General features: G+C 38.1%; 1 protein-coding gene across 2 annotated transcripts in view; it reads right to left on the bottom strand.

Annotated features, from left to right (window-relative positions):
• Window positions 1–12555, bottom strand: part of osbpl2 (oxysterol binding protein like 2) — a 74241-nt gene that overhangs the window by 34972 nt on the left and 26714 nt on the right. Inside the window, exon 2 of one of the 2 annotated variants that reach the window (XM_003220697.4) lies at window positions 11403–11550. In XM_003220697.4, coding sequence (XP_003220745.1) covers window positions 11403–11439 — 37 coding nt within the window. In that variant the 5' untranslated portion in view covers window positions 11440–11550. Of the gene's footprint in view, window positions 1–1829; window positions 1913–11402; window positions 11551–12555 lie in introns of those variants that run through there. The other variant, XM_016993462.2, reaches the window with a different exon arrangement.

Here is a 12555-nt window from a genome sequence, read left to right as displayed (position 1 = left end):
GAAATGGCTGAAGGAATCCTTGTGGGAAGCATACCCAGGGACAACCTGGCACCCAGCATGCCAGATTGGTCCTGGGGTATGGATTTGTGTAGAATGATTCTCATTTTGACTGATGAAAAGACCATCATCATCATCATCATCATCATAGGCTATCATTTGCAACCAAGTATGATTGCCTTCCAAGTGTAGAGTCTTGACAGTGGATCCGTCGATGACTGTAGAGACCTATTCAGGATCCATGTGTTCTTTCACAGTGAGAACATTGATTTCCAATGAGAAGGTGGTCCTGACAAGAGTAAGCTTAATCTGCCTTCCTCTTAACAAGTTTCTCATTTTCACCCTGCATTCCTGCCTCTTTGAAATTCACAGCAGTGTTGGTAGCTGTCCACTAACATGGAAAATACCTTTCCCTTTTATGTTCTACAACTTATTTTTCTAGGTTACATATGATTTTTAAAAAGTAATAGTATGCAAATATAACACATGAAGTACTCTTTTTTTCAAAGGCATGGCCATATTAGTCTCAACATATAGTCTTATGGTATCTGAAACATCAATGTATTGACCTTATGTGGTGCACTGCCCACGAAATAGGGATTCATGGAAACACATGCAAACCCTACTTTACAAGGTGACTAATATTTCATAGCAAATCCTAGCCCAGGTGATCATAAAATATATCTCAACATTATTTCATATGAACCTGATTTTTTATCTTTTTAATTTCATTTAGTGTAAATGTAATCACGTTAATATTGCAAACAGTTTAATTTTTACTTTTGTATGTTTTTAGTTTTTTTGGAAGAAAGATGGAATGCAAGTAAACATTATAACAATCTTTAAAAAAAATCACAGATGCCTAGTTACCAAGACCGAACTACTCATTTTTTTTCCACCAAAGCAACATATTATGATAAATTTCAAAGGCCAGACTTGCATGCCACAAAATGTCCAAGGAAATATTCAATTTCATACGAATTTTCTATTCCTAAACTGAAGCCTATATCATAGCTGGAATACGTGTGGTAGAAACAAATAGCAGTTCAGTTATTCCCTATCTCTTGCATGTGCATGTGCATTTACATGGACACACACAAGCTTTAGGAAAACTAAACAAATGATGGGGTTCATGACTTGGGACCACATTTTCTCCTCACCCTTCTTAAGGCTTATACCAGTTTTGTTGGTTTAAAAATATACATCTATGGCTCATGAATTAGAAAATGCTGACAAGTCTTCAATTCTCACAGGACAGGCTGGACCTGCTCAAGATAGAGCAGGAGGTGTTACTTGGCAAAGCATGAATAAAAGTATGCAAGAAGGATACACTTTCCTCTGAGATCTTATTTTAGTATAAAAATGTAAAGGCAGGAATCAGTTTTGTTGTAAAGGAGTATACTTTTGTTTCTTGAAAAGATAATGACCTATGACTGAGGAAGATATAATTTTTAACTACTTCACACTTCACCTTGAGACAAACTTATCACCAGGTTTTCTTGGCAAGCTTTGCCTCTGTAGCTGAGTGATAGCAGGTGAGTTGCCCATGGTTACCCAGTATTTCATGGCCAAATAGGGATTCAAATCCTAATTGTCAAAATCATAGACCAGTTCTCAAACCACTCCATCAAACTGGCTCTCTTTCGAAGATTCACAGTACAATTCTATGCATTTATTCTATGAAGTGTCGCTGAGTTTAATGAGATTTGTTGTCACTCAAATAATCACTGAGTTGCAGCCTTACCCCCAAGATGTTAACCTAAGAATGTAATGCCTTTTAAGAAAGTATATATTTCACTATAAGTAAAACAAAAAGAGAAAAAATAACTTACTAGGAAATTTGCTTTTAGGTGCCTTCCTTTTCTTCTTCCACATCCTGCTAAAACCAGTCCTCATTTACTAATCTTCACCCCTTTAAAAACCAGGAAGCTAAATGCAGCCTGAGTCACCGTATACGAAACCGCCCCTTTACAAGTTGTCATTTAAGCTTAACCTGCCAAGGTAATAGTCAGTGGGAAAGAAGTTGCACCCACAGAAAATCAAATTACTCTGGAATGTTTAGAGAAGGGAAGTTGAGGAGGAAGCCATACAAAACTATCCCTAAAGTGAAAGATGGATCCTATCACAAGCTACGTAGCCTTATGCCACTAGAAGCTAACATTTTTCAACAGAAATTTTTAGAGGGTACACAGAGATATAGTCCAATAATTATAATGGAAAACAAGCTACATGAGCATGCTAAAGATTTGACAGAGCATTCCCTCCCTATCACTGTAGGGCAGAGTGCAAACAAACAGATTCAAAATGTTTATAGAAAGCCCAAAAAACCCATCTTTGTCTAGAATTGCCTAAAGCAGGTATTTTGACTCATTTCTTGTGTAATACTGAAATGTACCTAGACATAATTTAAATTGACCTCAATTGTTTCGTTATGAAATATTATGTGCCTTTCTATTTTTACAATGTAAACATATTGTTAAACTGTCCAACCCCTCTATAAAACCACCCAGAATGGAAATTTCATGAACTCCCAAAGCTATTTTGTCCCAGCTATCTTGTCATTACTGACATATTATTCTTACTTTGTAGTCTAAATCAATTTTCTTGTGAGTGCTACTTATACAGTCAAGATTTTTCCTTTAAAACCCTATCTACTTGTGCTAGCTGAATTCACAAAGTGAATAGTTTCTTGTGTTGTTCTAAATTGCAGATATAAGACCACCTTATTGTATGCCTTTCTACTAATTTCTGCTGATAATTTGTCAACAGATCTTTTGGATTGCAGCAGTAAAAAAACAAACTCAGGACCAATATTATATCAACCAAAGCTATTGTTGTTGCTACTGTATGTCTTCAAATCATTTACAACTTACAACAATCCTTAATGTTATAAGTTATGGGGTATGCTTGTTCAGAAGGGGGTTGCCACCACCTTTCTCTGAAGCTGAGAGATTGTGAATGAATTGTCCAAGATCACTCAATAGGCTTTCAAGGCCAAAGGAGAATTTAAATCTTGTTCTCCAGAGTGGTAGGCCAATGCTGAAACAACAACAAAACGTGGCTTTCAGTCAATTTTTTTACTCTCTGAAAATATATCACATCTAAGTAATGAGATCAAAGATTTGAGGGTCTCCCTGAAAAAGGAGACCCGTGCCAGACCCAAAAAGAGGGTTGTGCAGCACCTGGCGAGCTTGCGAGAAGCAAAACAAAGATTTCCCTATTTCCAATAAAAGGCTCACCAAATTTGAAGCAGAGGTCACGAGTTTATTCTGGTCCAGCTGGAACAGGATGATGGCAGCAATAAGTTGCAAGAAGAACCAGCATGCCATTACATAGAAAAATATACATTTTATACTTTTACAGTTTGAATTTCCCACTCCTGCCCATCCGGCCAGCTCCTTGCTCATTGGTCAGGGGAGTCCCTGACACCAGGAGGCAGGAGAAGCAGTCTGGGGGCTCGCACGCCTCATCCAATGGGATCATGAGCCCCGCCTGTGACATCTCTCCCTCGCTGGGCAATGGGGGAGATGGAGGCACAGCAACATGAAAAACAAAGGCAAACATATGTTGATGACAGGATTAATGAGTGACCCTATGTCGGGTCCTTTGTCAAGCGATCTGGCGAGAGCCTCAGGGCTCTGCAAGCCGGACCTGGCTACTGATTCATTGATTGAAATTACAAGTGTCTTGAATGAGAGTCTGACACATGAATGCCAGTCCTATGCCTTGCCCTCCGAGATTTGAGAAGAAGTCTATTGTTTTATTTTCCAGAGGGTGATCATGGCAATGTATACTTATAGTACATGGCCTGAGGCACCCTGATGGTGCTCAGGTCAGGATGGTGTGCTGGTCAAAAGTTCACATCAGGGTCACACTGCTTCTTTTATAAGGAGCAGGATATCATAAAAATAATAATAAAAATAAAAAATAAAAAAATTGATAAGGAGACATATGTGGAATTCACCATGGGGGAGAAACATGAGATCCAGCATCCCCAAGTGTTGAGAGACAGACGCAGATAGTCCCATGGGGCATGCAAAGGTCTTTGGTCTCCTTTGCGTTTCCCATGGGGGAAAAAGGGAGGAATCCCAGAGGTTTTCTCCAGCAGTCCAGCAGGCAAAAGGGTTATTTGGGGTTCCCCTAGAAGTGGGAGAAGGCGCAAGGGGTAGATGGGGTTCATGCAGGGAAAGGGGAAAGGTGTCCCTGATACCTAAAAAGTTCATAAGAAGGCGCGAAAGGTCATTTTGGATCACGTTGCCCATGCTCATTCATAAAAACGCAAACTCATTCATGAAAAGGAGCCAATTCATTGGTCAGGAGGCAAATCGGGGCCACTGCGGCAAAAAGTAAGATAGCAATTTAGTTTAGAAGGTGCTCCGGAGTGAAATGGAATTGGTCCAGAGTGAATCCGTTCAGTTGCGGATACGGGGACCCGATGGGTTTCTGTATCCGCAGTTGAAAGTACTGCATTTCCTTGTCCCTGAGATGGTTCTAGACCACCTTGGCCAAGCCCGCTGTGATCCATGGCTCGCAAAGAGGTTAATTGTTAATTTTTGGTTATTGGAAGCAGCCTGCAAGAGCTCCTTTGGCAGGCAGGGATGTGAAAGCAGCAGCAGATACAATTTATTACTCTGAGTTAATATGTAACAAAGGACAATGGAGCCTCAATGGAGAGAGGCTGCCTATGATTTTTAGCTACTGAAAGGGAGGATACAATTTATCTGTGTGACTGAAGTCTATTTGGAAAGGAAAATCAGGGTTCCTGTGAGCCTGTGGAACTCCTGGCAGAAATCAGCTGTGTGTAAAAGCAATGTGAGTGCGGGGGTTTGTGTGCTCAAGATCAGATGGATGCAATGCTGAATGGCAATGCCCTTCAAAAGAATAAGATTGCCTTGCTGGCTCATTTAGCTTGTTATCCACTAGCATGCAGTCATTCGGATTTTCTGACTGTAAGTAGTAAGTAAACTGTCAGAAAACAATAAACTTTAAAGCTGGCGGTGATATTCAAGTGTTAAATGGATTGGTAATACGGATCATCCTTTTAGGGAGAAATGAACAGTAACTGGTCATTTCATATCAGACTTCTTCAAACAAAACATGACCTTAGCTAAAGTGGTGTACTTGACTGTTATCAAAAACATCCTTAATAAAGTAATGTACAAAAGGAGAGGTACTGACATAATTATGTTCACTACAACACAGAAAGAAACAAAAATAAGACTTGAATTTTTCAGAGCTCTTTGGCACTGTGGACTTCATAAATGCAAAAACTGTAAATTATTTTCATGTCTGTGAGTTCTAGTAAGAAAAATGCAACCAAAATGCAGAGGTCACCAGGGTTGTCTCATCCAACTAGCACACAAGAGGGAGACTCTTGACCTGGAATCTTTTATGAGTCACAGATTCCACTAGGCTCCTTGGCAGTCACTCTAAAAAAAGGGATTTGCATTTTTTGATCAACACGGCAATTGAGAGAAACCAACCTCCACCTTGAAACTCTCCATATGAAAGCACTCTGGGATACACCCTGTCTGCATTAACATCATCCAATTGGTTACTAGAGATGCACTTCCCCAAGAAAGTTGAGTAACTATGCCAAATAAACAAACAGACTGCCAATTGCTTGCAGTAATTTCCAAGGAAGCGTTGTACAGGGACGCTGCGATCTTGTATAGATTAAGCTGGCTGAGTTTATCTAATTTCCACCACAAAGCTCATTCCATTTCTGTTCCAGAAACCTTTTCTTCCTCTGCACAAAACATTAATCTCATCTGATTTAGCAAGACTCTTATGTTTGGATGAAGAATAATATACCATTGGAAGAACATGTTCATGGGATTACAAAAGAGACAATGAAAACAAAGAATGGAGGCACGCAGAGAGAACACAAGATACTCTTTTATACAGAGAATCAAATTAACCAATAGTGGGTTAAAGATAAAATTGCAGGATGCAAATGAAACAAAACCAAACTTTTTGCAGTTCAACCCACTACCATTTATAAAAATGCAAGATTATCTTTCAAGTTAATTAAACAGTGCATTCTAGTTTTACATAATTACATCTATGTGATAGAACACTGCCTTCAATTTCCACACCTATTTCTGTTTTCCTAAATCATCCTTGGAGGGTCTGCCTATTTCTTGTTTTAACAGTGAGTTATCACTTTTAATTTTAGGTTACAATGTTGTTCTGTTAGGTCATGCTATTAAAAAAAAACAATAGCTAATCCCTCTTACCCAACCTCACATGTGACTTTAATTGCCAATTTTGATTTTATTTTTAACAATCGGAATATGTTAATTTTAACAAGAGCTGTTACAGCTGTTGTCTAGAATACTGATCCACAAATCTATCTCAGGTGTGTCAGGTAGGAAACAGGTAGGAAAGATCCCTACTGCCCATTTGTAACAAAATAATAACATTGACCTGTTTTACAATGCTTGGTTAGGAATGATTTCAGTCAGACAAAGCACTCTGAAATACTAGATACGTGAAATTTATCTTTGTTCTGGTTTTTGAAAAAAGCACTGGCAGTCATAGCCATACAAATTAAAGTCCCACTGTCTGTACAGATCTAACCAAACATAAATTGTAGTAGCAATAATAATAATAATAATAATAATAATAATAATAATAATAATAATAATAATAATAATAATGCAATTAAGGCCAAGATCAAAAAATCAGCTGATGACCCAAAATGCAGACTGTGCAAGGAAACCAACGAAACCATTGATCATCTCCTCAGCTGCTGTAATAAAATCGCACAGACAGACTACAAACAGAGGCACAACTATGTGGCCCAAATGATTCATTGGAACTTATGCCTCAAGTACCACCTCCCAGCAGTAAAGAACTGGTGGGATCAGAAACCTGCAAAAGTATTGGAAAATGAGCACGCAAAGATACTGTGGGACTTCCAAATCCAGACTGACAAAGTTCTGGAACACAACACACCAGACATCACAGTTGTGGAAAAGAAAAAGGTTTGGATCATTGATGTTGCCATCCCAGGTGACAGTCACATTGACGAAAAACAACAGGAAAAACTCAGCCGCTATCAGGACCTCAAGACTGAACTTCAAGGACTCTGGCAGAAACCAGTACAGGTGGTCCCGGTGGTGATCAGCACATTGGATGCCGTGCCAAAAGATCTCAGCTGGCATTTGGAAACAATAGACATTGACAAAATTACGATCTGCCAATTGCAAAAGGCCACCCTACTGGGATCTGCACGCATCATCGAAAAATACATCACACAGTCCTAGACACTTGGGAAGTGTTCGACTTGTGATTTTGTGATACAAAATCCAGCATATCTATCTTGTTTGCTGTATCATACAATGTTGTTGTGTCAATAATAATTTTATTTCTTGCCCGCCTTTCCTCAAGGTGGGTTACAGCATAAAAAACACATAATCATTTTAAAACACTTTGTAAAATATACATATTAAAACATACCTCCATAAAATACATATCAAAATACACAAAACAAAAACCAGGCATACAGTGGAGTTTAGAATTCACCATTAATATTGTCTGGGTAGACCTGCAGGAAGAGATAGGTCTTCACTTGTATCTCAAATTCCGACAGCTGATCCCTCTGTCAGAGCTCTACCTGCACATTGTTCCAGTCGTGGAGCAGCCAATGAAAAGGTCCTCTGGGTGGTGGTTGCCAGTCAGGTTTTGCCTAGTTGGATTAACTGCCCCCCAGAGGACCTCAGTTTTCAGGGTGGATTGTACAGGAGAAGGCGCTCCTTTAGGTAACCTGAACCCAAACCATGTAGGGCTTTAAAGATCAAAACCAACACCTTGTACTTTGCCCAGAACTAATTGGCAGCCACTGGAGTGACTTTAAGTACCCAGAATTGGACACAGTATTCCAGGTGTGGTCTGACCAAGGCAGAATAGAGGGGTTGCATGACTTCCCTGGATCTAGACGCTATACCCCTATTTATGCAGGCCAGAATCCCGTTGGCTTTTTTAGCAGCTGCATCACATTGTAGGCTCATATTTAACTTATTGTCCACGAGGACTCCAAGATCTTTTTCACACGTACTGCTGTCAAGCCCTGCCCCATGCCTATGGATTATCTCTCCCAGCAGTTTTCTGTAAATATTTGGAAGCATTGGGGATAGAATGGCACCTTGTGGGATACCACATAGCAGCTCCTTTTTGGAGGAGCAGCTATCCCCAAGAGCCACCATCTGGAACAAGCCTGAGAGGTACAGCCGTAACTATTGCAGCACAGTGCCTCTGACTGTTGTTCGGAGTCAAATAAGGTTATATGAGACAAGCATGGAATAGTACAAAGGATCAGGCTGTAATTAGCAGGGCATCTGCTGTAGAATTTGTCAAGTGCCACACTACACTTGAAATCCAAGCAAAGTAACCGAGTTTGAGGTAATTCTTTATTTCTACATTAAGCTCTTTCCTAGGACTATATCATAGTAAACCCAATGTTCCTTCTCAGAAATACTCAAGTCACACATAATCAAAAACATATACCAGGAAATCTTTGACTTATGGTAAGCTCTGTTCCTACACTGAAAGTCAGCACAATCCAAAACAACAACGGAATGTGCCATGCTGCATTCAACCAGACACACTATTAGAACCACAATGAAAATATCCACCTCAAAGATGCAAGTATCAAAAAATGTTAGTGTGAAATTTCAGCATACAATTTCACCCTCAAATGTGAAACCCAGGAAAGAATAAAGAGAGTTGTTAGAGAAACAGCTAGGCCTTTTCTCCCTAGCATGATGTTCTAGCAGGCAACAAGGCATCGTAAGATTCACAGTTCAGCTAAGGATACAAGTATTCCTAAATAGTCTTTCACAGGCCTCTTTTTGAATCGAAGACCTGACCCTAATATATGATGTGGAATAAGGAAGACAGTTGCATAGCCTTCCTTTCTTTCTTTCTTTCTTTCTTTCTTTCTTTCTTTCTTTCTTTCTTTCTTTCTTTCTTTCTTTCTTCAGGACATTCTTTTTCAATGGAATGTCCACCCAGGTACTTAATCTTAGGGGGAAAAAGCACATTATTTCTGTACACATACTGTTTATAAGACACCCTATAACCAAAATGTCTAAGGTGGGCTCAGAAAAATCATATTACAGGAAACTGTAGCAAACAATGCATGTCATAACATTAAAAGCAAATACATTCAAAAACATGGAGTTATACAAATGTTATCAATACAACAAACAAACAAAAATCGCCTAAAAAGGTATTAAAGTTCCTTGCCTAGCACAATGGTTCTCAACTTTTGGTTTTCCAGATGTTCTGGACTTCAGTTTCCAGAAATACCTGCCAGAATGGTCAATGGTAAGAGATTACGAGAGCTAAAGTTCCAAATATTTGAAGGATCAAAGAAGAAGAACTACTGGTCCACCACAATAAAGAAATGCATGACGACATCATGTGGACCTTTCAAGGCATACACAAATGGGTGGGCCATTTCCTATAGCAAGTCAATATGACATATCACTGAGTCAGTGTCAGAGACTCTACTCTCTGCATAAGAACTACCATCTTAAACACTTTAAGAACATTCAGAGCAGCCAAAAATCTAACAAAGTGCCTGCTATCACACAGGATGTATAGGTGACATTTGTAACTATGTCCCAAAGACTATGAATTTAGATTGGATACAAGTGGTCTTTTAATGAATGACATCAAGATGGCACCATTTCAGTTGAGATTCTTTCAAAAAGAGAAATGTACATAAACCTCAAAAATTATCAAGAAAACGGAACTAGCATCCCATTCTGAGCATTCACCATCATGGTTTAAAGACAGAATCTATATGCAGCAACTATGCTAAATTTTGAGGGTTTATACAATGTTTAGAATTATAAAGTAAAAAATGTTCTTTATAATAACCTACTTGATAAAAAGAAGTAATACAGATTGGCTACTAAGATTCAAGAGTTCTTCATCAAATTTGACTTTATTTTTTAAAAGTCATTAGATTGGTATGTTATGTTATGTTTTGCCTGAAGTATACATTTCCTGAAGTATACATTTCCTGAAGTATAATTAAATACACTTTAATACAGATTAATCATGGCATTAATGTACATTATTATAACAGATTTTATTTATGCATTAAACATCAGTTTCAGAAATATTCTCTGAGAGTAATAAAAACTAGAGTTTGGAGAAAACAAACACTGGAAGTAGTTGACAATACAGACCTTGAGCACTGTCATTTTTGCCTGTGCCATCTAAAGACTATTGTCTAAAAATGTATAGGATAAGCTAACATTAACTGAAACTAGAAGAGACTATCAGGTTCTCATAACAACAACCAATATATTTCCAAGACTAGTTTATTTCCACTTTTTCTAAGTAAACAGATAGGCAATACAAGCTTGTCCCCTACTTTAACACTCCTTAAAACAGGACATTTCTAGTTGCTCTGGCCCATGCCTTCTCTGTATTTTCAGCTTCAGAATATCAGGTTACCTGTTTTTCTAGCTACCTCTTTCCATTTGTCTCTATGCACGATACTTTGCATTCTCTTATCTCATACCAGAACAGTTACTTTATCTTCTTGACTATATGAGTCACCACTCCCCTTAGCTTTAAGGCTGCCATTACAATCCAGTTTTCCATTTTATTAAAAAGTCAAGGTTAAGTACATTTTCTTATAATGTTTGGTACATCTTTATAAAAGGCGTTTGCAACAAAATATTATAGTAAATCTTCGAACTCCCACAGATTCTTATAATCATGCCCTATTGCAGGATTGTACAAGCTGTGAGAGAACCAAGCAAATTCTCTGACTCCTTAATTTTTGTAATTTTGTTTTCTCACAACTGCCGATGACTCTTCTGCCCACTCAGGATGATCAGGCTTTGTTGGGTTTCTGAGAGGGAGGCTGTCTCTGTACTTTTTAATTATATATTTTCATGACATAAAGATTCTCCCCAAATCTGCTAATATGTTCCTCTAATTTTCCAACAACTTTTTTGGAGCTCCTTTTTGTAGGCACAAGAATACTGTTTTTTATTACAAGGAATAATAGAAGAATACAACATTAACCATTATTCATCATCAGTGTAAACAAATGCTGCAAGTCACAGTAAAGATATATGGAGTCAAAAGAACATGTTTACCATTGCTATATGTTTTATATATCTAATTAGTAATGCTTCCTGTAGTTTTGAAAGAAAAAAAACCAATTGGGAGTTCAAAATAAGGCCACAACGAACTAAAAAATTGAGATGTTAACTGCAGCTTCTTTTTTACCAATTCCAAATGAAGATAATTTTTCCACGCTGTTCCCCTCAAACATCTGCAAACCTGAAAGCCATAATTATTTACCTACAAAAGACAGAAATACATCATTCTGGTGTGCCATACATACAGATTTAGTAGATGCACTTACTCACCTGTCACGGCATCATAAAATTCCTCTTCACTATTCATCCTTTTAAGTTGTAATTTTTTTCTGCACCAAGTGGTTACTTTTTTTCTAATGCATAGTTCTTTGTTATATGTTTGAGGTTTTTCATTAAAAGCAAAATCCTTCCAGAAGATCTGGTTAGAGAAGAGAAAGACAGATTGTTATTGTTATTGTTATTATTGTTATCGTCATCATCACCACCACAATCAAACTTGGATAATTAAGGAACTCAAATTTCACAGTTCTGATATATATTAAGTATCTGAATTCTTAAATTTCATATAACAAACTAATTTTATAATTACTGCTGTCTTAAGAAAGCTCAGAGCATTTTTGGAGAACCATCTTATCCAGCATATTCTTTTCTTTTTTTAATTATTGTCATCTGGAAGACAGTACAGGGTGACAAAGACAAACAGACTGAAGGATAGTTGTGATCTTAGAGCTGTGGCTATGTTGAACTCTGTGGTTTCACATTGATGTGGCATTGGGAGCTGTGTGGTGGTGGTGGGGTTGTCTAGGGATGGATGTGTTATTTTGTGGTATGGTGGATAGAATAGCTATTCTATTAAGATGGAGCAGTTCACATTCAGTAACGCTTGTATTCGTGAACAAATAATGACTAGGCAAGATTTTCAGCGCTGCAAACAAATGCACGCTGTCAGTGCCACCCTTCCAATCTGACCCCTGAAAGCTGTACCTTTTAAGCAAACACTCATTACAAGAGCATTTGAGACTCTCTCTCAAACAACAGCTGTTCATATAACCTGAAAAGAGTAATTAGTTTAGTTCCTCAACACAGCAACAGATATAATTCGCAAAATAATCCAAAGAGGTCACTGACCGCTAGGATGCAGAAATATAGCTAACAAAATGGCAAGTAAATGAGTGTTTTTGTTTTTATTTCCCAAGATGTACATCCCCAGTGCCACGATAGATCTCAATGTAGGGTAGACTCTAGTACCATCTTGCTTTTTCCATTCTATGGGTTTGATTTACATTGTAATTTCTCTTTCTAATACATGCCATTTTTTGCATTCACCACAAAGCACTTTATATATCCAACTCTCAAGTTGTGAAAGGGTCCAACACATGTCAATGTTTCTACCCATCATAAAAGGGGGGGGGGGAGCCCTCCA

The sequence above is a fragment of the Anolis carolinensis genome, chromosome 4 (assembly GCF_035594765.1).
Source record: "Anolis carolinensis isolate JA03-04 chromosome 4, rAnoCar3.1.pri, whole genome shotgun sequence".
NCBI classification, from domain to species: Eukaryota; Metazoa; Chordata; class Lepidosauria; order Squamata; family Dactyloidae; genus Anolis; species Anolis carolinensis.
Note: the sequence above shows the minus strand (reverse complement) of the source record. Positions and strands in the feature narration are given on the sequence as shown.